Here is a 27,988-nt window from a genome sequence, read left to right on the forward strand (position 1 = left end):
TTGTGAGACATTCAAAATGCTATTCTGGTTTCAAGTAGGAAACATGCTGATTATTGTCTGTATATGCACCTATTCACATATTCATTAATTTGTTTGTGAGTTTTATGGATATCAGCAATCATGCATTTTTTTACTTTTTCAGTGTCTTTCATTTTATAAGAAGGTACCAGTCTAAAAATTCTGAGATAACTGCATCATCTGCTTTTGCTGAATGTTTTCAGTGGCAGAGGAATTTGTCTTTTTTGGACTTGTGATGATTTGAATGAGAACCTTGCCAGTAAATTAAGCAATCACTAGGATATCTAGACAGATAATTGCTTATGCTGCCTGTGGAGTTTGGAATTTTTCTCCAGTCTCAGAGTATTTAAAGTAACTTCTGCTGTAAACAAAACTGTCTTAATCTTTGTTGATCTGAAACCTACACCTGTAGTAGCATAGTGAGCTCTACATGATTCAGACATGCTTGAATTAAATGGAACACAGGACATGCACACATACACACACACCCCCACCTACTCTAGTGAAAGCAAATATCAAAAAATTATCATGGTGGGGGTGTCAGAAAAAAAAATCACTGCTAATGTTGACACCAAGTAAACTAACAAAGTCTGTAAAAATGTCTCCCCCTTTCCTATTTCATGTTTTTCTCACAGGAAGGAGTTCAACACCAGAACTGCAAAACTCATGTGTTAATTTTGATCCTACATGGGGGGAACATATTAGACACTGGAAGTGGAGACCACAGCAGCAAGCTGGCAGACATCAACACCTTCAGTTCCGTGTTTGAGAAAGTGACTCGAGCCCATTTCCCCGCTTCTTTGGGCCACATCTTAATGAGACTTGTTCCCTGCCCAGCAATTTGTTCAGCAGCTTTCTCTCTTGTTTCCAGGTAAGTTGATTTGCATTCCCAGGTGTTTGGTTATGCTTTGTGGTTTTGAATGGTTTTCTGTGACCTAAGTATTTCATAATGAAATACTGTGATTCTTTCTTAATCTTCTGCTAACTAGAAGACTTGCAATGATCTTTCACCCTTTTCTAAGTGGATGAATTTGTTTTAAAATAATTTTTTATTGGATGTATCCACTTCAGAAGTGGCTCTTCCTCAGCTGCTTTTCTTTAATCTGTAAAGGACAGTTAACTTACTGTAAGAGAATCTGGCACACACTGATGTGCCTTCCATCTTTAGCTGTCTGTGAGTTGTTTTCCCACACAGTAAAAATCAGTCAAGAAACAATCGACAGACTTACTGAGAAACTTGTGGGGTACACATCCACTAAAGTAAAGCTGACATTCTATCAAATTTCGGTTTGCATTTTCAATTAAGTCATCTCCTTTTTGCCAGATGTTACTAGGCAAACATTTATGGTGATTGCAGAATGTGTGCAGCTTTGTTTCATCTTTTTGAAAAGATTGGACACTGGGAAAAATGTCTTAATATGCTTTTAAGCAGTACACCTGTCACACTTGTGTTCTAGGAAGCTATTCCATTGTGATGGTTGGATTCTGCTCTCTGTCATAGTGAGTTATTATATGGGGGGAAACAAAAGCTGAAATGTCATTTAAAATTATGTCTAGTTGTATGTAGAACAATTGCACCAAGTGTGTTTAACTACAGATATGCCTTCTATTGTGATCCCATTCACCTAAAGCAGTAATGCTTTGGTTTTTTTAAGGAGTTGAATTCTCTGAGAAAATGATCCTTCCTGTGTTTGCTCATTGCAAACTTCAGTAGCCCAACCCATTTCTGCTAGCAATTGCTCATTCTCTGATGCTGTGTGCTGCCTCTTGTAGTTTTCCTGATGATAACATGTCCTTTTCTAGCCTAAACCCGTACAGCTATGATGAGAGCTGTCTCAGCAGCAGTGAAGACCACATCCCACTGGCTGCCTTGCCTTTGCTGGCTGTTTCATCTCCTCAGTACCAGGATGCCGTTGCCATGGTGATCAGTAGAGCCAATCAAGTTTATAATGAGTTTCTCAAATCTACTGATGGGGCGGGTTTTAATGGACAGGTAGGACTATTTTCTCTTACATCAAAGTCCCACTTTGTGTAAAAAACAGTAACAAGGGGATGAAGTAAGACAGAAACTCCTCTGCAGTACTGTGATGCTTTTTGTCTCTTTTGAAAACATTTACTGCATCTCCAAAAAAAATCTTTTTTTCAGGTGTGTCTTATAGGCGACTGCATTGGAGGAATTTTGGGGTTTGATGCCATCTGCTATAATTCTAATACAGCTTATGAGAGTCGGAACAGCAGCAGGAGAGGAAGCATCAGCAGCATCCAGGTGAAGAGAAAAAAATACACACAGCTGAAATAAATGCATTCCATGGAAGAAATCAGCTTCATATAAACCAGAAAAATTTAGCCTTCATCTCTGTCCTTCTACTGCAAAGAGAAATTTTTAATCCCTTCCATCCTTTGTTGGATTAAGTGAGGTCATATGTATAAATGCAGGCATTTCATATAAGCTCTTTTGTATTTTATTATCTGTCTAAATCTTCCCGTTGCTCTGTTCTTTTTCTGAAGGATAATCCACTCTTAGCAGAGGACTCGGGTCTGGGTGACAGCAAACACCTGAGCAAAAGCAATATTGACATCTCGGGAATCATGGAGGACGAGAAGCAAAGGCCACCGCCGCCTCGGAAGCAGAGTGACTCATCCACTTATGAGTGTGATACCATAACCCAGCATCATGCATTCCTGTCCAGGTAACCAGTGGGCTTGCCATTGAAAGGAACCTGTTAGCACCAAAACACAGAGGCATTGTTATTGTTTGTGGTATGTTTCTGGAGGTTTGCTTAAAGTTCTTGTTTCTCCCTCAAAGAAAACTGGATTTAGTGGGTCTAGTATGAACATACTCACATCTGGAAAGTTTTTTATTTAATACTTTATTCAGTTGTGAGGGTTTTGAACATGCAAAAATGAATGCACAAAGTTTTATTTCTTCAGTATACCCCACTCAAAACAAGATGGATTAATACTTTATAATTATAAATTTCTTTTACCTATTTCTTTCTAACGATCCCTCTGACTTCACTTTCAGGACTTTTATTATTCTCTAGTGAGATAATTGCTTTAGCTGCTCCCATTGGTCTATAAGCTATTCAGATCAGCCTTAAAGCAATAACAAAAAAAAGCGCTGCATAAATATTTGGCTTAAATGAGGAGGGGACTATGGGGAGAAGTTAACTTAGTTTTCCTTTATCCTGAAAAGCATTTGAAATACATGGGTTGGGAATATAAGCCTTCCCTTTATCTCATTGTTCCTGCTGGTTCTAAGCTATTTTTTTAACTTACCTGAACTATTCAGGTTTTTGTTTCCTCTGTCTATCTTCCTATTACCTTTATTTCATTGTGAGTGATGCAGAGGAGGAAGACTTACTGTGTGTTGAAGTTGCACTTCTGCTGAAGTTGAGTGTAGTGTAGACTTACTACTGTGCTTTACTTCAAGTCTGGCATTTCTCTTAGTAGCAGATTAAGGTAATTCTATAGTCTTGCTTTGACTGAATGTCCTTTGCTTTGTTTTTGTTGACTATTCTGCATTTATTTTGAAACCATTGCATTTTCTGGATATCAGTGTGTTGTAGAATGTTTTTCCTCTGAGACAGAATGGTTGTTTTTCTCTTGTCTGCGACTGAAAACATAAAGATTTGTTTGGTCAGTCACTTTTAGGTTCTTTTATAGGAGAAATACTGTGTTATATTTAAAACAGTAAACTTGAATATTCATGATCCTGGCAAAACTTTACCAAGTATTGTGTAGAATAATTGCAGGAAACTCTTGCATGTTGAAGGCAGTAAATTTACTGAATAGCCGCCCTGAAAATCATGGCTGCTATTCTGCAATATTATTTTACAATTTTAAGGTGTATTGTTGGATCTAGTTGCTAGAACTTTCTAAGCATCCTGTTTTGGGAATGTTTTGGTTTTTTTTCTGAATGCCCTCTTTATTATTTTTTATTCAATACTTTCTTTGTTCAGCATCCACTCAAGTGTGTTGAAAGATGGTGCAGACCTTCCTCCTGTGGATTCCAGTCTCTCAGAAGTAAATCTGGGCCGATTTGAATTTGAGGTGTCTGATTTCTTCCTTTTTGGATCACCACTTGGGTTGGTGCTGGCCATGAGGAGCACTGTTCTGCCTGGTCTGGATGGTAAGTTCTTCTTGGGGTTAAAATACAGGATGCATAAAGACCTTTGTAAACAAAGGGGCTCACACAAAAATGAGGTAAATAAAGGGGCCTAGTTAAAGTCAGGGAGTGAGGTAAGTTTCTTCCTTTAAGAGATGGGAATGTTAATGTATGTAGGTACAGAGGTGATGAGGATTGCTCCGGGGATGTCACTGCTCACTTACAAAAGTGTGTTGTAAGTTCTGCTGTTAGTTATAGACTCCATGTCATACATCATGAAGCTCACACTTCAGCAAGGATCAGTCCTTGAAATCAATACCAAAAATAACATCTCTGCTTGGTTCAGCATTACCTCTTGTTCATGTCTGGCATTGTGGGTGGGTTTGGTGGGTGTGTTGCTTGTGAGCCATTCTTCCCCTCTAGTAACAGAGCCTAGTGACCAGACACACAGAGGCTTTTTTAAATTTTATTTTTAAGGCATCTGGATTTTTTAAGTTCTTCAGTTAAAAGATTACTTTTCATTATTTGGCACATGCTTTGTATCTTTGCATGGTATGAGCTTTGGATAACACAGCATCTTTATAGGAAATGCTGAATTCATTTATCAGGTGAGGAAGAAGATCTGTTGCAATTATGAGAAGAGACAACAATTCAGGACTCCCAAGGGTTTGGGTTTTTTTTTTTTTCCTAGTCATTTCTTTCCCCAGTCTCTGCTCTGCTACCCTCCAGGCACTTTGAAAGGAAAATTTCATGTTAGTTACTAGTATTTTAAATTATTTTCTTCAAATTAGCTCTCACTTCCATCCTTCCTCGGGTATCCTGCAAAGGAGTATGCTTTGAAAGCAGCTCAACTGATGGGCATTTCAAACACATTCTGAGGTGAGCAGTGTCTACGTGAAGCATAATTAGTCTTTAGAGGTGCATATGATGAAAGAATCCCATTTTAAAGTGATAATTGTGACACAGTTGAGAGGAAAACAGACAAATGTAAATCTGTCATGCAGACAGTTGGAAATTAGTTGAGAAGAGTCAGGTACCCTCTTTACTGAAATGAAAGGTAGAAAGCTACCTGAAAATGTGACAAGTAAAATTCAGAGGTATTTATTTATTTGTTTTGTTAGAATTAGTTTTTATAATATAAGGGAAGGTTCTGCTGTCCCCTAGGTTTAAGTCCTCGGGATGACACAAGCCCATCAGACTGTTTTGCTGGTATATATTTGAAGTGCTGAGCATCACAGCTATAATGCTCAATAATGTATTTACAAGATACCTAAATTCTTTTTCATTTCTTGCTTTATTCTGTTTCTCTTCTGCTGCTCTTCACATTTCCTGTGTGCCTGCATTTCAGATTGTGATGTCTCTGTAAACTCCGGTGCAGTGAAGTGTTCTTTACATATGAAATAGGTTTTCATATGTAAAGAATTTGGCCAGCTGTGTGCTAATCTGGAGTTTGCAGAAGACCATATTAACTATGTTTCTGTACAGACTCCATGAAAATTGTAAAGCAGCAATACTGACCTCTCTGTCTCATTCTCATCCAAGTATGCCAGGTCCGACCAGCCTGCAGCCAAGTTTACAGCTTCTTTCACTCTGCTGACCCCTCTGCCTGCAGACTTGAGCCACTGTTGGAGAAAAGATTCCATCTTCTTCCTCCATTCAGTGTCCCACGGTACCAGAGATACCCATTAGGGGATGGAAGATCTCACCAGTTAGGTATAGTGCCTGTTTTCATAGCTCTCATTCCCTGTTGATCTCTTAAGTGTTCTCTCCTTATGCAGCTCAAGAGAATTTGAAATAGCAATGTGCCAGCATGCTAAAAACAAGTCATCTGGGACTGAATAGCACAGACATACTTAGCAAATGTGGAACCAAAGAAGATTACTAAGAAAAAAAATATTCTTATGCATGAGGTTTGTGATACTAGTTGTGTTAAAGGGGAGTTTGAAGGCGATACCACTGTTGTAGTTCAAATGTCACTTGGAAAATTCCATATCTTTGACTATCATTTAAAACAATTTATTTTTACAATTAGTTGATCTTTGCCTAGATCTTCACGTGTTGTTTCTTTCGGTCACTTGTGGTTGGTTTGTTGTAGATATCTACTAGGACAAATCAGACCACTGAGCAGTCTTGATTGCACTTCTCCTAGGTGGGTTACTAAGCAATATTGCATTGGTAGTGAAGATTTGAAGGCAGGGAAAAAAAAAACAAAAACAAAACAAAAATAGATTGATTTCTGGGGAAGAAAGAGGAAGGGGTGGATGAGCAAGGTGCTAGTAGAAGGAATTGTGCTTTTTTGACTTGATAGAAAATAAGGTAAAATCATATAGGCATTAAGTATCTTTGACTTGTCATGGTATGCAAAAAAGGACACTTAATTATGTCAGAAAGAGGACCAGAGAAGTATCACAGACTCACAGGGCTATGAGTTCCTCTCAGAAAATTACTTTAAAATTAGTAGGGTTGAGTGTGAAGTAAAATAGCATCCCAGCATCACTACCCAGTTTGGAAGATCCTGGCCAAAAACACCCAGCTGCCATTGCACGTTCATGGCAGTAGGGTGTGTGCTTTCTCCATACAGTCACGCTATGTCATGCTATTCTCACTGTGAAGGAGAAAGTTTCATCCATGGGCATTAAATCTGATACCATTCATGAAAATGCTCATTAGCTCTGCATTTAAAAATAAATTAATAAATAAAGAAATAAGATACACCCACAAACATTGGTTTCAAAACCATGGTGTGTATCTTTTTTTTTTTTTAATTGTTATTTTAATTTTTGAAACATGCAGGTGATGCTCTCCACAATCACAGTGGTCTGTTCCTTGAGAGTAGCTCTTTGAACATACCGTTCTCTCAGGAGAGTCCTGGATCTCCAAATGCATCTGATCAGTCGCAAGGGAAAGCAAGAAAGTTGAGCTTGGCCAGCACAAACAGTGAAAACTCGGGGTCAACTGAAAGCTTGCCATCAGCATGCCTCACCAACAGTGAGTGAAGCTTGGTGCCATATGCTATTGGATATGGCAACAGCCTTTCCCTTCACATTGTTTCTGTGAAAAAGTTGATTATGAAAAGATAACTGCTTGGAATTTGGGGAGAATGAGAACAGCCCAATTTTCTGCAATTTTATATAACATAAGTTATCGTTCTTTTCTGTTATCTATCTTATCTGTAATTAGATAGATAAAGTAATAGTAAAAGAAGTCACAGTTTTGTATTATGGTGTTACTCATAATTAGCCACAGGAGTTTCATAGTAACAGGGGTTTATGGTCATGTTCCAGGCATGAAGCAGTATAGGTAGATAAGGGTTGTATCTCTCTCTCTCTTAATATTTACTTCACTGTTTGGTAGGCATTTGCAATTCTTACCTATGACATGATCATAAAAGTAATAGTCTTTCACTGTACATTTTCCATGGACCAGAAAGCAATGGGGATCATGCTGAAGTGATTTCTGCTTCCCAAAACTTGGACTCAGAAGAACTCTTTAGATGTCAGGCTGTTAAGTGATGATGCAGTCAGTAAAAACTGTACTTTTTTGAATTATAGATACCTTTAACAGACTTAAAATATCAAGAATATGAAAGCAGAAGACCTAATTCCATTATCTAGCTTGAAATGAAGACAGCAAGAAATTATTGATATAGAAATGTTATGCTATTTTGTTTCATTTTTTGTAGTTACTGCAAAGTGGTGGGGAACAAAACGAATAGATTATGCTTTGTACTGTCCAGATGTGCTGACAGCCTTTCCAACAGTGGCCCTGCCACATCTCTTTCATGCCAGCTACTGGGAATCAACAGATGTTGTGGCCTTCATCTTAAGACAGGTAACTGATTTTTTTTTTCTCTGCAACAGATAACCTTGTGATTGTCAATTGCATTTTCCAAGGGTCAGTCTTTAAATCTTTAAGTCAGTTGATGGCTAAGTGTGGATGCATCACATACAAGTGCATTTAGAAGTGACAAATACGGATTTATTGGAGAGGTGAAGGAGACAGTGAGCCCACCATTAGCACTGCTGACTTTGTGACCAGTAATATTGTGCCTTTATGCATATCTCACCCCTCCCGTGCCCCAAATCAGTCTAACCCTGTATTATATCTTAATTTTGTCCTGTTTTTGAAGGAATAGGCTATCTCCAGCCTTACATCATTATATATCTCCCTATTAAGTATCAAATTACCAGCATACATCTGATAGTAAAGCAGTTTGAAAGTACTGCTTCCATAAGAAAGTTGAGTCTCTCCTTTACAGGACACTTTCCTAGCCTTGTAAGCACATTACAGCTTTTAGAATTTAATCAGCCTTTCAAGCATTTAGAACATATCTCTAAAGCAGTGTGTGAGCTTACAGCTCTACATAAAGGACTAGTTAGTTCCAGTACAGTCTGGACCTTCTGCCCTTGTTGGGGGTTAAGAAGGAGGCTAATGGCTCCTGAATGCCCTGTGCCCTGCATATATTGCCTCTAGTGAATAGAATTTATGCCAATTTGTTAAAAACCATGCCTACTTCTCAACATTACTGTAATTTGTTGCAAGCCAGCTGCTTTGCTGACCCTGATTCCAGCATGATTTTACTCAAGGGACTTAATATAAAACATGTTCTAAAATGGTTCTAGACCACTCTTCCAGCAAGGGCACTGAGATTGTAAAACTTCAGCACAGAAAACCAGCTGTTCAACTTGAAAAATTTGCTAATTTGTTTCTCATTCAAAATAACTATTTGTGATTGCAGGTACAACCCACAGATTTCAGTGAGATAGGGCTTCTGGTTTCAGTTGAAATGTGGCATAACCCACACCCAGATTCTGAATTCTGTGGGTTGTGTCCCGAAATCTGAGTTGGATATGAAATTTTCTGGGTAAAGGTATGATATTTAGGATTTAAGAATGTGTATGACATAAGAAGGTTCTGCATGTTCACAAGTTCGACTTCAGTGGGTCCTTGTGGGTCCCTTCCTATCACCTATTGAAGTAGTAATACCCAAAAGGGATAAGAAATATTCTCTCTGAGTAGATGTGTAGAAAATCAATACAGATGAAGTCAGGAGTCTGATGTGTGCCCCATAAAGGACATGAAAAATGCTTCTGTGGTTTTATGCTGCTTTACTGACCTTGCAGACCATAATCAAGACAATGTGACTTGTCACTTGATACCATCCTAATGTTTTCACTGTTTCCTGTGGAGGAATGTGCAGGCTCTGCTGTGAGTGAAAAAGCTGTTCAATAACTATTTGAAATTAAGTATTGGCCAACAGAGTGAAAGGACTCCATAAAGGACTTTGTCTGTGCATTTTTTGTGAACATACAGCTTTACCTCTCTACTTCCCTTGTGCTTGTGGCTCTGCAGTGTCACTCAGCTGGGGCAGCAGTGTAATTTCTCCTTCTTTGCCAAGTACCAGGACTCACCAGGGCACAAGCTATTTATTAAAATATTAATATAATTTCAGGTGATGAGGTATGAAAATGTAAATTTCAAAGAAAATGACAACCTGGATCCAGAAACACTAAGTCCATCCAATCCACGAGAAAAATGGCTACGCAAGAGGACACATGTCAAATTGAGGGTAAGTTTAACTCTGAATATATATGGCAGCTATGGAACATGGGTTTGGCAGAAATTTAAGTGGAGTTTGATCTCCCTGAGTAAGAGTTTACATAACTGAATTATCACTAAGAGCTGAAAACTGATAACATAATCCAGAGGCAGGCAGATTAATGGTTAGGGAATATGAGCAATTTCCTCTTGCTGGATCACTTCATATTGGGAGAAGGTATATTTCTTTCTTTAAATAACAGACAGGCCCTCAGTTTCCATTATACAAAGAGGTTTCTTTTATGCTAGACAAATCCATATATTTCCTACTTTCTTCAGGTCCTAAGTCAATTAGTAACATCAGTTAAAATGCATGTGCCCTGCACATAATAATGTGGCTCTGTGGCACCACTTGAAGTGAAAAAGAATTGGCTTTCCCTTAAATGTTCTGTCTTATTTGGTCATCTTGAGTACTCTCTCTAGAAAGTCTATTCAGGAACCCACCATTAGTAGAAATTGGACTTCAGCTGAAATGGGAATGCAGTGCACTTCAGGTACCTCAGACATACTGTCCAGGACTGTGTTTCTGTGATACCGTTCATACAAAATAGAGACAGTAGCCTTGTGACAAAAACCAACAGTACCCTCCCCATCTTCTGCTCTTATTTTAGAATGTGACTGCCAATCACCGAGCTAATGATGTCATTGCAGCAGAAGATGGTCCTCAGGTACTCGTTGGGCGCTTTATGTATGGACCTCTGGACATGGTGGCTTTAACAGGTGAAAAGGTGAAGTCTGAGTAATCCATTTTCTTCGTTTTACTTGAAACAGTTGTTGAATGTAGCACACATGTACATCAGAGATATGCTATAAAGTGGGCTGTCCTGATATCTGACCTTTTTCTGAGCTCTCATCTCTCTTACCTGATTATGGCTATCTCCTTTGGTTGGTGGTGAGTGTGCTGTACAGTGGCTTCTGAACCTGCCATCCAGCTGTTCCACCTCCTGGAGACAACTTTCCGAGGAAGAAGGAAAAAGAATTTTATAGTAGTTGACAATGCAGTAAAAGAAAACTATGTATCATCCTATCCAAGTAAAACAACTAGATAAAAGAATAGGAGTTCTAGAAGCTAGGTGGCTGCTATATCTTACACATGGGCAAGTAACGATTAGTTTTAGAAATTAGTAGTAATGTGACACAATTGAAACAGTCATTCCTAAAGCTGCCTGTGGAAACCAGGCGTACAGCTAATAAAGCCAAGCATCAAGTGAACACATTTTTTCATATTCACTGAGACTGTAGGAGTTTCTGTGCAAATTAAGAGAGCAATGCTGCTGAGCCGAGGGCAAAACTGAAGCGTGTAGGCTTCACTTGGCCTGTTTCAGGTCTAGCAAATTATGTAATATCCTTTATGTTAATTTTGATTAAATATTCCAGTTGAAATTGATGAAATCTTTTGATAATTTGAACTGTTTTGGTTGTAGGTGAGGTTATGATTTGAGAAAGATTTCGTCTCAATAACCAGATGCAGGGTTTTTTTTGTATATTTAGTGTGCAAAAAGGTAATATAGCCATGCAAGATAAAATTGTCTTTTTCCTAGTTTAGGCCTCCTCCCAGATTTCTGACCTCTATGTTTGACACATGCAGTGCTTAGATCAGGGGTTTAAATTATGAAGACAATAAATTATAAAGGAAATAAACTTTTGTATGTTAGAAAGCATTTGCTTATTGACAGGATTCTCTTTGAAGTTCTTACTGAGTAATGAAGTTCCTTCAAACTTCCTTGTAAGCTTTTACTACCAACCATGGCTGGAGATACTAATATTATCTAGGCTTGGCAGGCCTTGCACATAGGTGGTGTTTTGTTGACTGTCACAATAGATTAGCGTTTCATTGGTTTTGCAGGTGGATATCTTCATAATGACTGAGCCATCTTCGGGTAGGTGGGTGTATTTTGACACAGAGATATCCAACAGCAGTGGACGAATATCCTACAATATACCTGAACAGAAGAGACTGAGAGTTGGTGTGTATCCCATCAAAATGGTGGTCAGGTAATAACTCCAAACTGGAACTAAAGCTTTGATGGGTTGTGGTGATCAGGAAGGAACTTCAAAACTGAGTAAAAACTTCATTTGAATCCCTCCTTAGGAGATTAAATCAATGAGGAGAATTTAGCTGAAATAGAATGTGTTGTTATCTACCAGTTAACAAAGTCCAAAGTCAGCTTACAATCCTATTTAGTGCAACTTGAGAAGGAGAAAATGTTTTATCTCAGCTTAATAAAAAAGGCAATCAATTCAAGAAAATAAACGCAAATAAAATTATATTTAAAAATGAAGATTTAGAGTGCAGGAAGTTTCAAAAAGGAACAAAATAAATTGTCCTGTCTTTGTTCATTAGGCTGTGAGCACATATTGTAGGAGTCTTCATCACCAGACATGAATGTGGTCTTTCGATTACAGGTTTTAGGGAGCATGAGGTGGTGGGATGGGAAGAGCTTTGGATTTCCTTGTCATTTATCCATTTTTTAACATTCAGTTCTCTTGGGGAAAATACATTATAAGGAAGTGGTTTTCACATGTTCTTCCGTGACAAGAGTGACGTATGACTACCTTGTTTTTTGGTTGTTTGTTTGTTTGCTGCTTTTGTTTTTTGTTTTTTACTTTTCTCAACTGGCATTCCCATTGCAAGGGGGGATATTTGCAAGAATAGTGGGTGGCTAATGTCCATGTTACCAACTTAAAGCTTATGGAGAAAGTTTGAGTAGTAATTAGAGTACTTCAAGGTGGCTTGTGGGGTTTTTTTCTAATCCTTTTGGTTATTTGTACGCATGTGATTTCTTATTAAGATCAGCTTCCAAATTTCTCTTTGAAAAACTATTTCCTAAAAGTGTAAGTTTTGATTGTCCCATGTAAGACTGAAATCAGAAGCCATATTCGACAGTGATTTTTAAAGCTGTAGGTCTAGAAAGATCTAATTTCAAATCTTAACTAGAACATGCAGAAAATACTTTCTGACATTCTGCTTTTTAAATTAATTTATTGTTTTGACTCTGCAGAGGGGACCAGAGCAGTGCAGCAAGTTACCTGACTGTACTGCCGCGAGGGATGGAATGTGTTGTGTTCAGCATTGATGGTTCCTTTGCAGCAAGTGTTTCAATTATGGGAAGTGACCCCAAAGTCCGAGCGGGGGCCGTTGATGTTGTCAGGTAAATGACGTTTGAACACTTCAAATCTCTGACTTCCTGCTTTGAACACTGTAGGAAGGAGAAAGGTTGTAATACTAAACAGATAGCAATTTTCTGAGGGCCGAGATTCTCTGCAGATACATTTCTATATTTTCTTGCACAGCACATCTGCCTGAATTTCAGAGCAATATTAGAATGCTGTGAATTACATTGAAATTTGTAGTTTAAATTGCCTAAAGATAAAAAGTTGCTTCTTGGGAATATGATTGTGAAGTGTGTGCAGTGAGTTAATAATGATTCCATGTGTATTTTGTGTTTCACTAATTTCAAATAAGGACATATTTGTACTTAAAAAATACAGTTGCCAGAATACAAGAATGTTTTTTGGAGGAAAAATTAAAAGGCCTTTTAATTCATTATTGCAGGTCTGTTAATGTTGCACTGGATGGGAAAAGACAATTTTGGGACTTGCATGAGAATGTAGATATGTCAGTTTTCAAGGGTTTCCGTTCCTTATAGCTGAAATGGCAGGAAATCTCATTAAAGATTTCAAAAGTAGCAGTACCTGATGTGTTACAAGGTTTATTCTAAGTATATTTTTGAATGGCTCTCATATTTTAGATAATATTTTGTACAAGTGTGTCTCTTGCTTTCCTTCACCTCCCCCAAGGTGTAGACATTATTACTTAGTTTCTTGATTGGAGCAGAGACTTAGGCATGCTCCTTTTCACTTGTTGAAGGGTATCGTATGACTTCTAACTGGTCTGGGAAAAGATGCTGACCTGACCTGTGAGTATTGTTTCTCTTTCTGCACTTAAATAATTTAACTGCTTCTTCCTACAGGCATTGGCAGGACCTGGGATATCTGATTATCTATATCACCGGCCGTCCAGATATGCAGAAACAGCGTGTAGTTTCGTGGTTGTCCCAACACAATTTCCCACAAGGGATGATCTTCTTCTCAGATGGACTTGTTCACGACCCACTGCGACAGAAAACCATTTTTCTCCGGAATCTCATGCAAGAGGTACTAGAAACCTATTTATGGCCTTAAAACCTCTTTTCAGGGAATGCAGTTCAGTAGAGATCTCCCTTCTTTCTGAATATCACAAAGTCTTTTTGCCATTCCTCACTTCTTTTCTCACTTTTTAAAGAGCAAGGAAAGTTGATAAAACATCCAAAGGGACCTCCAGTCATGACAAATCAGTAAATGAACTGCTTGTTCTTTCCTGTGCACTTAGCTGTAGTTCTTGCTCACATGCAGTTAGGTCAGTGTAGCTTTCTGTGGTTTACAAATTGAAAGTGTTAACAGGGAACTCATATGCTGCTTTACTGTAAATCAGGCACCAGCCTTGTAGTTGCATAATGTTCAATAGCGCATTCACTTTGGAAGTAATGTTTGTTTCAGTGCCACATCAAAATCTGTGCCGCATACGGTTCCATGAAGGATATTTCTGTGTACAGTGTCTTGGCTCTGTCACCATCCCAGATCTACATAGTTGGACGATCCACAAAGAAATACCAGGCACAGTGCCAAGTAAGTAACTTTTGCTATTCAGTCAGGAAGTCCTAGGGAAGACAAGGCAATGCATGCAAATAAATGCATGTGCAAACTCACAAATACACAAAGCAGCAACAGTATTTCAAAGAAAGGCAGCTGGGGTTACAAATGAGGCATTTTCTGGAAGGGTGAATAGTAAAGAGAATCAAGTGGTTGCAGGTTGTATCTAGAAGTGCATGCATTGCATATTTCTGAATGATAAAATGAAATGGGTCATTTGAAAAAAAATTGAGGGTAGAGGGATATTAGTATTTTGTAGGTGTCTAACTGGGATGCCAGTGATCAAAACTTAATACCTCATAGCCCTCATAGGTCAAGGCAGCAGTAATTTGTCACTCCCTTCTTTTCTTCCTATTTCAGTTCCTCAGTGAAGGTTATGCAGCCCACTTGGCCTCACTGGAGTTCAGTCTCCATTCACGACCCAAAAAGAACAACTCTCGGATGATCTTGAGAAAAGGCAGCTTTGGCCTCCACTCACAACCTGAGTTTTTGCGCAAGAGAAACCACCTCCGCAGGACTATGTCTGTACAGCAACCTGACCCGCCTTCCTTAAACCCCAAGCCAGAGCGTGCTCAGAGCCAGCCTGAATCTGACAAAGATCATGACAGGCATTTGCCTTCCATTGCTTGGGTTCGAGGTGGAGTTCACAAATTTGAATCTATTCCCTAGAAGGACTGGGACTGTAGATCTTGGATGCACCCCATAAAACTTTTAGGCATGCCTGAAAGGTAGTATTTAGGCAGCTCTAAATTAAGAGAAGTGGACAGGAATTTGTACCTTGGAGTCTTCCCTGTTCTGAAATCTGCCTTCTTACACCAACTGGGGCACTTCCAGTCTCTTCCTCTTACCATGTTTATTGGGGAAGTTTAAAACAATCTAAAACTATCACAAGTTTATCATCATAGCAACAGGTTATTTTTGGGAACAGATACAATATGTGCAATAAGAGGAAAAGGTACTGATTTTACTCAGAAGGATTGTGGTATCAGCTAATTAGCTGCACCCAACACAGCATCAAGGGTAGGTCCTGTGGGTTACAGAGGAGGTTTATACTTTAAGCATTAAGTAGTCTGTTTCCACTTCACCTTTCAATGAAAGTGATCAAGGGAGGCAGCAGCGGGAGCTACAATAACAGGTGGTTAGGACTTCTACAACAAGATGCTTCCTGGGTGCCTTAAACCCAAGGTTTCCTTTCAGCCTACAGTGTTGGTCAGCAGACTCCAACATGGGCACTCGTGTTTGTGTGAGGCGCTGGACAAATAAATGCAAGAACTTCACTTGTGAACCAAACATAAAAACTTCGTGTTAAAATAAATGTGTCAGCCAGTTTGAACACAGTTAGTGTTGTTGTAACCAAAGTAGTGTGCAGCTGTACAAAGATCACATTGTTTGTGGAACTTGATGACTGTGCAAAAATGTGTGGACTACTCCAAAGAAGATGGCTCTGATGATCTCAGTCAGAGAGTCAGATCCTAAGAGGGCAAGCTGAAAGGAACTGTTTTACTAAGGGATCTGCAACCTTCAGAGCAATTGCTTTTTAAATTATTCGAACTAGAATATTTACACTGGAGGGAAAAAAGAAGTAATTAAATAAATTGATAAATTGTTTACCTTCTCATGCTTCACAGCGCAACTGCTGCATTAAGACAATCTGTAGCATTCAGAATTATAGCATTTGAGCTTCAAAGAGTGGACATGCAAAAATACAGGTGCCACAGACATTTCTCTACTGATTTAAATTTCTCTCTGATCTCTCAATGGACTTACTAGAAGTAAAATGTGTGATGTTTTCCCTAAGTAGTAATATTTCTAGAACATTATAGTTACTTTAACATAGTAGCAGTTTGCAGATTCTTCATGCAGATACTTCCATGGAAATTCATCAAGAGAATTTTAATGACTGAACTGATGCATGTTTTAAAACCTGCAATGAAGTTACAAGTGCACATAAAACCCCTTTTTGTTTAGAGTTAAACACACACTATTGACACTGAGAAAGCTTGAAATCAAAAGAACATTCCTTTTTCAGGTTTGTTTGTTTTTTTTTATTTCAGGGAATTGGGGTGAAGAGGGTGTTATACCTCTCCATCCCCCTTTCAGGTTTTGCTAGACCAGACAGTCTCTCACCAAGTTGGTTAATGATTTTGAAAGTTAACATGTAAAACAGCAAATGCAATGGAAAACTTTTAAGACAGTGCAGAAGTAAAGTAAGTCTGTACTTTCTGTTAACCATGAAGTTTCAGTGGGCTTTCGGAAGGACGTAGAAGTGTAGCTTTTGCCTTAAAAGGCAGCAAAATAGGTTATAAGTGGAGATGTTTGATTTATATTTTCAGACATTACTTGGCAAGATAGTCAGCTACCTATTTCAAACTTCCTGAAGTATCTCTGCCACATCAGTAGTAGGTTATTCTGGTTTTTGGTTTGTTTTTTTTTTTCCTAATGCTTTCTTTAAGGGAAGGGGTAATCTCTGCTGAAGATTAAGGAAAGATGTAAAACGTCTGGTAGCAAACACTCTTTGGGAGCAGGTAAATATGTTCCAAGGGGCTAGGGTTTTGTGCTCTGTTGCTACAAAAGCTAAATGAAAGATAGCTTTCAAACTACATTGAAACACTCTTAACATTTAGAAATGCTTTCCCAGTAGTGTCATAGTTCTTGAATCCATGAAGTTCGAGGTATTCCATGTTCTGTCTCAGCCCACTGCATGGATTAATTCTAGTCACATGGTCCATTTCTTCTGTGCTTTGCACCATGATGAGTTTGCACAGGTACACCAGCCTCCATCTCCTTCTAGTGAATTTACTGTTAACACACTCCTGCTTGTTAATTTTAATAGGCATGGGAATCCTTGTGAGAGAGTAACTTACTAGGAAAATTTTAAGTTTGATGAGGGGTCTAAAATATTGACAGATCAAAAAGTTTTTTAGTCATTGGATGTTGTTTAGCATGTCTCCTGACTGTAATCACTATTCCTGTTCAAAGCTACTGTTGTTTTAGCCATCTACCTCTATCACCCAAGAGATTTGAAAACCGATTTTTTGTTTTCATTTGCTGTGGTAGAAAGGTCTACTTCCTATCAAAAGAGGGATGTGTGTGTAATTCTGTGACTGTACTGAAGGAAATAGTGTCTGAGTACAAGATTAGAAAAATCTCCTAGGTTATAAAGGGCTGTCTTTTACTCTTGGGAGACATAAAGTCATTTTACAGGGTTTCATGTCATGAAGACTCCGATTTTGTGGATCTCTGTTAATAGCTGGGTCACCTTTACAGTAGTCACTGTGCTGGCTTCCCTTAAGAATATTAGGAGCTAATAGCAGTAAAACAAGTGTGTGTGTGTGTGTGTGTGTGTATGATTTAGTGTGGTAAAAATTTCAAAATTTCTACACATGGTATTAAAATCAAGCTGAAAATATTCTTCCTAATTTTGTTTGCATACAATGTATGAGAGCTTATATGGCATTTACATAATTCCAGCACTGCTCATTGCTCATGGCTAGAATGGTTTATCTTGTGTCCCACACTGCAGCTGTGCACTTTGGCAAAATAGTGACACAGGCTTTTTAATTACACACTTTGTCCACATGAAACTGCATCCAGTCATTCACAGGCATTCGGCTTGCAACTGGATTTCAGTTCTGTTTGTGTTTTCATGAAAGATCAGTCCCCTAGGAAGCCATTCGCTGAGGGTAAGTTTGATCCTGCAGTCATCTTATTCTTGTTTGCAAGTCCTCATTGCTGCAGTTTCGTGCAGTCAGCACTTAAACTGTATGGACTATGAAAGTGTTTTAGCATACACAGAAGGGAAAGGGACAGAGAAGTCAGGTGGGTATGCCCACAGAACATACATTAGACTCAGGTGTTTCAGCACCATCAGTTGTTTAGTGCCTCCAGTGTGTAACAGAAAAGCACATTCTTTTAACATGCTGAATGGAGGAAGCATAAATGAAATTGTAAAATGCAAAACTGTTAGTCCAGTGGGTGCTAAGGGTACAGGACAAGTATGCCACCGTTGGAAGCATTTACTTCTTTGTCCTGTTGATATGGATCCATTTTAAATTACTGTAAAAAATGGCTGTGATTAATAGCAGTGGTAGAGTTATTTGAGATATTGTGAAAACACACCTTCACAACTGTGGTGTTTTGGTTTTGTCTGTGTGTATGTGTGTATAGCTACTGGAAGACACTTAAGTTTTGGTTCTGCTTTCACAGCAGATTTGTAACCAATACACATTAAAAAAAAAAAAAAAAAAAGAACAAAACCAACTCAAACACAGCAACAGTGGCTGTCTGTTCAATTTTGTTGTCTAGCTAGGTAGGTTTGGAACAAGATATCATTGTGTAGATTGCAGAACTGAATAGTGATGTTAATCCAAATCTGCTTATTTTGAATAACATTTTTATTTGAATACACTAGTGCTCTTGGTATAGATTTTTGCTTGACCAAAGTATTCCTGTTTAGTTTTGTGGCATGGTTCGTATCTATTCAGCATAAAATTCTGTTAGGTGTAAAAATGACAAAGTACTGGTAATTCTTATTCATTGGGGTTCATGAGAGCTGTCATTTTTATTTGTTTACATTAAACTAGTCTTAATTTATTCTGATTATTTCACTTTTTCCTCTAGTACCTAAGGAACTCACTTCCAAACAGCTAAAACTGGTTATGTAGAAGTGGAACTATCAGTAAACTAGAGGAAAAAAAATTACACACCCTGGTCTGTGCAGGACAATGACATTTTTTTCAGAATCCTCAGTATTCTGCAAAATAGTCTTTGTTTTCCCTTACTAGTGAACACGTTGTCCTGTTTATACATTGCAGACTTTCTTTAGCCAGGACACTACTAATGCGTGTATTTAACAAATCCTCAATACTTGGATCTATAGTGTCATCATGTCCTTCATGGAATAAATTTAGAAAGGGAATTTTTTTTTCCCTTCTTTCTATACCATTTCTGTCTTAAATTTGCTAAAAGCTTTTTTTTAATAAGCATTTAAAACAAAACCTGAAACCAGTAGGTATTTTAAATTTTAAAATTTGTAGGCCCAACAGTTGTTACAAATAGGATTTTCCCCAGTTTGTTTTTTCCCTCTTGCCATCTAGGCTGCAAAAAGGTGAGTACATTGTCATATAACTAGATGATTGGAGCATGGATATCTTTTTAGTAAACTCATTAGCCTGATAATGGAGAGATGAGGATTATACACCACAATTTCATGATTTTTCTGATTAGAGATTGATGTGTGGCATCTGAACTCAAGATCTCTGCAGTGAATTGTTCATGTCAGGCATGCAGTGGGAGAGAGTGGGATTTTCATCCTCATCTGGAGCTGGTACAGGATAGAATTCCTACACACACAAAACCTTCCAGCCTATCTTCTCAGCTTCTCTAGGAGCACTGATTCCTCCTGGTCTGTGTTCAAAGCTTAAGCAGAAATTGTAGGTTTGTCAAGGTAATTAAGACGTCCATTATGTTCAGTCACTCCAGGTAACTCTACATTCCTATAGATGAGCCTGAATTCAGACACCCCCCCCCCCCCCCCCAATAAAAAATGGAAATAGTAACACATTTTTCTGCACTAAAATATCTGTTTTTCAGAAATAAGGCCTGGAACAGCTAGAATCCTGTGCATGGACACTGGAATTGAAGTCCTATGTTGGCTCTTTCACTCATTTTAGGTCAAACCCAGACAGCAATTATTACAGTTTACCCACTACTTGTATTAATCTCAATAAGCTATCCTTGAAACTGAATGGAATTTTGGGGGGTTGGGGAAGATAAATTTCACAGTTCATTTGTCATTTGTATGGATGTATAGAACATAGGCGGGGGAAAAGAGAGAGGCAGGTTTACTGTGACATGCTGGGAGATGGTATACTAGAGATTGCAACACTGAAACATGATTTACAGATAGCAAGTTTGAAAGGTGGTGTTATTCCTGGACGACTGGTATACAGCCCAGAATGGCAGTCTTCTCACAGAACCCCAAGTCTTATGCATAACTTGTTTTTCTATTTGTGGGGGTGAAACGGGGCAGTCCCCTTACAACTGAATACACGCAAAGAAACTTGAAAATGTAGGTGTTCTTTCAGTCTATAGTTTTAATAAGTGCATACTTTTAAATATTGTCAGTGAGAAGGTTCTATCTGGTGACAAATGTTTATATTTCTTATGGCTGCCTTGTAAAGATTCAAAAATGTACAATAATGAATTTCTTAATATGAAATAAGGAGTAAGATTTCTACAACTGCTATAAATTTTGATGTGAGCTGGTTTTTAAAATCTTAAAACAGATTAGCCACTTAAATAAAATTTTCTTTGCCTTTAAACAAACAGTGTCACTGATTTTTCTTACCAGTAATTTGATAAATATTGAATCATGATTGTACATTCCAAGTAGCTGGTGGAAACATTATAAATAGAGGCTGTTTGACCTGTCTGAAATAATACTTAGATTGGCGGTCAACTTCTCAAAAACCTCCAACCCTCCTTCCTTGTCAAAAGTCATAGAAGAAGACATTTCACTGATGAGACAACATCTTTGTGAAAGCTTTATAGAAGTAGTTTCAGGACATACAAAGAACAACTTGGAGATACTATACTATATCCTTATAGTATATATACTATACTTATACTTCCATATAGAAAAGTTGTTTAAAAACCCACATAACACACAGAAACACTACATGAAGAAGTAACACAAGCTAAAATTCTCAGTCATCTGAAAGTCCAGAAGTCTTCAGGCTGGAAGGGTTGCTTTCATTTTTCCAGGCCTCATTAACTGTTTCGATGTTTTAAAATGGGTTCATTTGACAAGAAAAAAAAAATTGTGAGCAAGTTTAAAAATCAATACATATACATAAATTATAAGTGAATGCTTTTCATATTTATACCTAATACCATTAAAATTTTAGTAACACTGGAACTACTAGGTCACATGCACATTTAAAAAATTATCAAGTAGAGCAAAGTTTCCCAAATCAGTCTTTTGTTTAAAAGTTCATTTTAGAGTGAACATATTGGAGAAGCCTGCACAAAGCTTACCGTGGAAAACAGCCTGTTGAATTCTAAAAACTTGACAGATCCTTACTTTCATGTGAAAGATTAAACTTCATTATACTGAATGACCTACCAAAAAAGGCTTGTCAAATGAATGTTAATTTTTTAAAATAATTAGAAGCAAAATACAGGTATCAAATGCTAAGTATACATAATCAAAATACTTCCACTGTGATATTAGCTAATAACAGTAGTTGCAAGAGGTTACATTAATTGTAGTAACAACTTTCCCTGTATAACTAAAAGACAGATGCACCACAAAAGCAATGTTTAACTCAACTGCCAAGATGCTGTCTAAAGCATCGGTAAGAAATTACAAAGTTGCTCTGATTTGTCTGGAGCCAAACTACCTAAGATAGGATTAGATGGTTAATCCTTAAGGCCATGAAGTAAGAGTCCTAAAATGGCTCTGTTCTTGTGGCATGAGTGACTCCACAGAATCCTGTTGCTTTGGAATGGCAGTTTTGCTTAGAATGCAAAGAAGCCACTACTGTTTTATTAACTTCCAGCTAACATGATGAATAACTTTAGTTTGCTAGTAACAAAAAACACCCCAACAAGTTAGGCTTTCAAAATAATAGACCAATCTTTTTCACATGGAAAGTATTTGTGCTAAATCTTGTGGCTGCTGGATACCAATTTAAGCACTACTCTTACCTGGGATTACCCTTCATAAGTCTGTCATAAACCCTTGCTTTGGCCATTCTTACTGGCCTGTTCAGCATAATTTTCTAAGTACTTACTACCTCATGAAAGTCACTTTCAAGACAGTTCCCTCATCTCAGCGGAGATAATACACTGTGGTTGGTACTATTTTGATTCTCTCTTTACTTGAAAAGAGAAAGCAAAGGAAGTCCCGAGCTGTTTCATACCAAGAAAAAAAAGTGTAATGGCTCATTCATCAAGTGTATAGAGTGCAGCCTTTCAGGTGCTATTCAGACCTCTCTCTTATATGTGCTCATAAACTTGGAAAAATGAAAAAAAAAAAGTTACAGCCATCTCTGTCTAGGTACCAAGTGCTTGATGGAGTTTCTTTGCTTGCCTTCTGATAGCTTGAGATGGTTTCAGGGATCGATGTACAGACTTTGAGTTTTGTGCCATTAGATAGTAGTAGTTTGATATTGCTTGTTGCCTGCAGAAAAACAACAGGACTACCATTAGCAACATGAAGTCAGTAGAGTTAATCAACTGGTTGTCACACAAATTGCTGGAAAACAGATTGGAGAAAGGAAGAGGTCTGGTACACTTTCACTGTGTAACTGTTCTAAACACTAGCAAGAAAATATTTTGTTACCTTCAGTGAATGTAAATGGCAAGTACACAAATTAAGTACTGCAATAGTTTAACTAGCAACAGGAGCATTTCTTGTGATATAATCTAATTCATTAAAATGCAAAACATTAGAACAATACTTTGAGTTGGAAACAATCATTTGAGATCAAGGTTTGCTTTATCATAAAAAAAATTTAAAGGAAGAACTAACATTAAAACTCATCACAATTGGATACCAGAACAGAAAGTCTCATGCAAGACCAAAGGCACCTCCAAAAAAGTTCATTTCACAATTATTCCAGTAGGCAACTAGGCAATAACAGAGCACATTTTATGTGCAGGAGTACTGGACCAAATTGTGGAAGCAGTACAAATCACTGCTGAAACCATCAGTCCAGCATTTGAAACTGCTGTCAATTTCTTGGCAATTACAAATTATAACAAAGTATCTTGCACCTATCTTCATTGCTAAAGTAGGACACAGTATTCAGGATGTACCTTTCCCTCTAACAAAAAGAGCACTTCAAACATAATGGGTGAAGATATTTATGTCATATCCACTTGGGCACAATTGTTGTGTTTACAAATGCCACCAACACAGTTATGAGCTGCTGTTAATTGTGATAGCATAGACTCAACTGCTATGAAAATTTGAGGGATGGGAAAAAAAGGCTGTAAAATCAGACAGTTCAGGATAAGGGTTGGTTCTGTCATGCTTTGTGATCATTAGTAACCAGTGAGAACTGAACCTGAGTGACAAAATATTAGTCCCAGTCATTTTTTGGTCTGGAGTGAGAAAAGCTGATGTTTGCATAGGAGATTCACTGTGAACCTTTAAGGACTCACTAATCCACAATTTAGAGATGAAGTTTTACAACTGCACAATGATCTGCTGCAGCAGAGATGGCCACAGTGAATATGAAGGAAGAACCCTGTGGTTCTATGTAATATTGCCTTAAAGCAGCATGAGATAATAAGCTTTTCTCTCTAGAAACAGCAGGTTTTCTCCCCACAGATGCATGCAGGCATAGCCAAGGTAAGTGAACAACTACTTTACCTGGTTGCTACTATCTTCAGTTACGAATGAGAGAAACTGTCATATCACTAGCAGATGGGAGAATATTAGGGGTGAGATTTAGTGAACTTTCAGTGGATATGATAAAATTAACTTGATACAAGTTTTAACCTATACTTATCTAGACATGGTCCCATTGGTACAAATTTTTGCTATTATCTGGGATACTAAGCCCTTACCTCTTTGTAGGTAAAGTACTTGATGCTAAACTCTCTCTAGAGAATTTGACATTTATTTACATGCTCTAAGAGACAAAAATTAGGGAATCACTCTGTGACAAGATTTCTGACCTTTAATTTTTACTTTCTTAATATGTCTAATTCAGAATGTTATAACCTTCACAAATACAGCACCTTACCACCTTGTGATTAACCAAGGTGTTTTATAAGAGGCTTCTTCACCTGGCTATCATGGACTGTTTGTTAACATAATGCTACCTAATAAAAGTTGGGGTTTTTTTAATAGATGTGCAGACATCAGTGACTGTGCCAGTACACTGGAATTTTCCCACCTTCTCCCCAGCCTGGATTGGCATCTCTTTTAGACAAGAGTCTGGGAGGTACTGTTCTCACGCAAGGTCAAAGGTAGGCGCCTTCTGATAAAAACCTGACTTCCACAACAAGGAAACTGAAGACAAGTAGAGCATTTGGCAGGTTTTAGAAGCTGCAAATCCAACTGCAGATTTAATCTTCCCAGGTATCTTTACGAAAAAACGGATATTCCACATTACACTTGAAAAAATTCTACAACTATTCCTAATCCTGAGTTACAGAGACTACTTGGCCAGCAATTGGCTATGTTCAGGTGGCAGGTAAAGTTGAGGGACACTTAGCAGTATTTACCTCTCCTCTTTCACAATGGCATCATGGAATGCTTGAGAGATACGCTTCAATTGGCAAATCCCTGAGGAGACCAGTTCCAACTCACAGTCAAACCCTCTGCAAACAGAATGGTCATTGCTACAGATCAAACAGGACAGGCTGACTAGGTGACACTACTCAAGCCTCCATCCCTGCAGTACCACTCTTGTACCTCTAGACTGTACCCAGAGAAGTTTAGGGCAGTGGCAATTATGCTCTTAATTCCATTGGCCAACTGCTTCATGTCTCCATTCATCCCCCAAACAGCTATCTTCCAACTCAAATACAGGATTCAGATTCACAAAGCTTGGATTCAACTTCTAGCTTTAACTTTTTTTGTGACTTCGACCAAAAGAAAAACCTGTGTGCACAATATTAAGTATTTCCCTAGCTCACAACCCTTAATCGGATTTGTGTTTGTTCTTTGAGGTAGGAATCTCTCCACATTCTATAAAGAACTCAGCATAAGTAGAGTTTTCCTGGTATCTTTGGAATACAAATAGCAGCTTTGGAAAAGTTACAATTAAATCAGAGTGAGATACAGAGCAATTTCCTTTATGCAAAAGGCACCAGCAAAGAACTCGGGTATGTCTCTAAGAAAAAATTACTTTTTAAGTTTTAGCTTTATGCATAGCTCAGTCCCTGTCTATATAGGGAGCTGGCACTACTTTCCTAACTTTCAAGCAGCATACACCTTCAGGGAAATAGGACAGAAAACTTTAGACCTTGCCTTTCACTTTACCAGATACTCTCATCGGGGTAATAAATTAAAAATCTTTAAAAAAAAAAAAGTTTACAAAAGAATGTGACTTACGTCCTTCTGCTGGAAGGAGCAGATGAATAAGGGCTCTTCAGTGCTGCTGCTCTTCTAGATCTCCGAAGAGAGACAGCGTTTTTACCAAGCCAGGGTGAGAAATCCCTCCATTCTCTATGTTCTGACACCCTTGTTGGCCCAAGCAAGGCCTTTTTGCTGGACCTTGGAGTTCCTTTGGAACTGGCTGTTGGGGTAGTGTTCTTATAGCAAGGTGTTCGAGGTGTAGCAGTTCTTTTTTTGGTAGAACTGGTCGCACAGCTTCTGCTGGTGGATTCATCTGGAAAGGTCACTATTGAGCATACTGGGCTTTGGCAAGACTTCTGTATTTTCTGAAAGAAGCAATAGACATGTTAGGCTAAATGAACTCGGTTTTTTAGTAACTATGAGACAAGTACTAAGGTGTGCAAGTGTGCGGGAATAGACTCTCTGGAATACAGCACTCAGTACAGAATTCAGAAATCTTAGTAGTGGAGTTGAAGCAAAAACTAAACTCTGTGTTGTACTGCAAAGACAAAATACCTGGGACACTGTTCCAAAAGCATGTTTTGCTCTTCTTTTAATAGTCTGAAGAGTTTGGCACCTCTGTCTTGGTTCCAGACTTTCCCTTGTTGGGGTTTTATGAAAATTCAGATCAACTTGCATTAATGGTACCCGTTTCCTTAAAGACATGCGAATGGTATTGAGAGAACTCAGAGAGGCTCTGCTCTTGAATTTGTCAGGCACTGGGCTCTCATTCTCATTGAGGTCAGCTAGGAGCCGGTGTTTCCTCCATGCCACTGTTGCTTTGACATTTTGGAGCACAGATGACATCTTGTTCCAGTTCTTGGTCAAGAACTTCTTTATTTCTAAAACAATGAAAATGAGAGCAAAGCTTAGGCAGAACAAGGTACAAAGCAGTGTAAAAAAAGAGAAATGGAAATTGTTACAGAATATATTTTGTTACACTTGCCTGAAACAAGAAAAGGAGAGCTGAGAAGGCTTTTAGTTGGAGTTTTGAAGGAGAACAGGGTTGATTTTTACAGCTACTTAGGTTTGCACAAGTCCACAAAGAAGGCTTGTATTGCAATTCCACTGCAACACTCTAATTTGAGAGGTAGAATGCTCTACGAGTGCATTTTTTTTTGTTGGCATCTCAGATCAAGATCTGATATCCCAAATTTTAACATTCTTTAATCAAAACAACCTTCCACTGCGAGACAAGTTTACACAGCTGCTATTGTCTCCTGCCAGTTATGATTGCGGACACTTAAGTCCTGAAACAGACAGGATTACTACTACTGGCAGAAGACTTCGGTGGGAAGGGCTAAAATGCTAGTTATCTACATGACATGACAATTTAAAAACACATATACTTTCCATTCTTGATTTTCGCTTGCTAACAAATACTTTTGGAATGACCCGAGAGAGCCGCTGCTGTCCTACGGTTACAATGCTCCGTTTATCAAACGGGTGTTGCACAGGCCAGCGCGGTGCCCTCTTCCTTCTGGAGGCCGCGGCGGCCTGGGGCAGCCCCCGGCCGGGCCCCTGGACACACGCAGGCCCTCACACAGCCCAGGAGCCCCGCTCTGTTGGCACTGCCCGCGCTTCCCGCCAGATCCGCCGTGCCGCCGCATCGGGCTAACGGGACAGCGGGTGCTGGGCGGGCCCAGCCGGTGCCGTTATTGCGCCCACCGGGACAGTAGCAACAAGCGCGGAAAGTGCCGCCAAGGGCGGAGGAGACGGGCTCGGGCAAAGGGAGCCGCGGCCGGGCCGCTCTGGCAGCTGCTCGGGGCAGTACTCACTCAGTGTGCCGGACGGAAGCGGGACGCGAATCGGGACCGAGCTGCCCCCTCCCTGCACAGCTCCTCGCGTTTGAACGCCGCGCCGCCCGCTCCGAGCCCCCGGATTGGCGCCGCTGCCGCCGCCGCCCGCCGCGATTGGCCGGCCCCGCGCGAGCGGCTGCCGTTACTCGGCCCGCGCGGAGCGGCCGGCGGTGAGGGGCGGCCCGCGCCGCGCTGAGGGCAATGCCCCGGGCCGGCCGCACAACCGCAGGGGCTGCGCTGCGCCCCGCCCGCGGCTCTGGCGCCTCTGCGGGCCTCGGCCCAGAGATCCGCCTCAGCGGGACTAGTAAAAGGACTCAGGCTGGGTTGCCCACTTGGGTATCCAAGCCACAGCTCCTGTTACTTCTGGTAATTATCGGTCAAAGTCTTAGAAGGTTTTTTTGTTTCTTTGCTTTTACTCCACGGGCTTCTGCAGCTCTTGCTGGAGGAGACAGCTAGTGTAACTGTCCGTACGGCACCGCAAACCATCCGGGACGCCCTCTGAAGCACATCGGGCAGCAAATTGGGCCAAGGGCAAAGGATGTATGTGTTCAGCGCTGGGGGATTTTGTTTTGATTTGGTTTTTTTTCCTTACCCGAGTGGCAAACAAGACATGCAAAGCATTCATTTATCTTTAAATAACTTCTGCCTGAAAATTTGGTCTAGAAAGAACTGTAGCAGCATCTGTTTTTTCCCAAA

At 39.2% G+C, this 27,988-nt stretch overlaps 2 protein-coding genes across 6 annotated transcripts in view; one reads left to right on the plus strand and one right to left on the minus strand.

Annotated features, from left to right (window-relative positions):
- PITPNM3 (PITPNM family member 3) overlaps nt 1–19,408 on the plus strand; it is a 36,679-nt gene extending 17,271 nt beyond the window's left edge. For 2 of the 3 annotated variants that reach the window (XM_039720990.1, XM_039720991.1), the window contains 15 exons: nt 654–889; nt 1,822–2,011; nt 2,165–2,284; nt 2,527–2,708; nt 3,981–4,150; nt 5,669–5,839; nt 6,920–7,114; nt 7,809–7,957; nt 9,579–9,695; nt 10,336–10,452; nt 11,571–11,719; nt 12,727–12,876; nt 13,699–13,882; nt 14,264–14,392; nt 14,777–19,408. In XM_039720990.1, the coding sequence (XP_039576924.1) occupies nt 654–889; nt 1,822–2,011; nt 2,165–2,284; nt 2,527–2,708; nt 3,981–4,150; nt 5,669–5,839; nt 6,920–7,114; nt 7,809–7,957; nt 9,579–9,695; nt 10,336–10,452; nt 11,571–11,719; nt 12,727–12,876; nt 13,699–13,882; nt 14,264–14,392; nt 14,777–15,085 (2,568 nt within the window). In that variant the 3' untranslated portion in view covers nt 15,086–19,408. The remainder of the gene's footprint in view (nt 1–653; nt 890–1,821; nt 2,012–2,164; nt 2,285–2,526; nt 2,709–3,980; nt 4,151–5,668; nt 5,840–6,919; nt 7,115–7,808; nt 7,958–9,578; nt 9,696–10,335; nt 10,453–11,570; nt 11,720–12,726; nt 12,877–13,698; nt 13,883–14,263; nt 14,393–14,776) is intronic. The other variant, XM_039720992.1, reaches the window with a different exon arrangement.
- On the minus strand, nt 19,395–27,369 carry PIMREG (PICALM interacting mitotic regulator). Of its 3 annotated transcripts, XM_039721002.1 has the most exons (6): nt 27,272–27,369; nt 26,010–26,335; nt 25,491–25,819; nt 24,659–24,754; nt 23,799–23,845; nt 22,485–22,601 (listed from the first exon to the last, which is right to left on the minus strand). In XM_039721002.1, the coding sequence occupies exons 2-5, from the start codon at nt 26,298–26,300 to the stop codon at nt 23,815–23,817; spliced, it is 747 nt and encodes a 248-aa protein (XP_039576936.1). In that variant the 5' UTR covers nt 26,301–26,335; nt 27,272–27,369; the 3' UTR covers nt 22,485–22,601; nt 23,799–23,814. The 3 variants fall into 3 exon arrangements, with proteins under 3 accessions (XP_039576935.1, XP_039576937.1, XP_039576936.1); XM_039721001.1 differs by lacking the exon at nt 23,799–23,845 and having other exon boundaries at nt 19,395–22,601; XM_039721003.1 differs by lacking the exons at nt 23,799–23,845; nt 24,659–24,754 and having other exon boundaries at nt 19,395–22,601.
- Nucleotides 27,370–27,988: the final 619 nt, after the last annotated feature.

Source organism: Passer montanus, unplaced genomic scaffold, assembly GCF_014805655.1.
Source record: "Passer montanus isolate IOZ18808 unplaced genomic scaffold, ASM1480565v1 scaffold44, whole genome shotgun sequence".
Lineage (NCBI taxonomy): Eukaryota > Metazoa > Chordata > Aves > Passeriformes > Passeridae > Passer > Passer montanus.

What these genes read in the sequence shown, in the direction of transcription:
- PIMREG (XM_039721001.1), bottom strand. Translation starts at nt 26,300, where the DNA reads ATGTCATCTGTGCTCCAAAATGTCAAAGCAACAGTGGCATGGAGGAAA. An exon ending in GCTCCTTCCAGCAGAAGGAC is followed by an intron (nt 24,755 to 25,490) that starts GTAAGTCACATT and finishes TTCTGTTTGCAG; the next exon opens with AGGGTTTGACTGTGAGTTGG. An exon ending in GCCATTGTGAAAGAGGAGAG is followed by an intron (nt 22,602 to 24,658) that starts GTAAATACTGCT and finishes GTTTTTCTGCAG; the next exon opens with GCAACAAGCAATATCAAACT.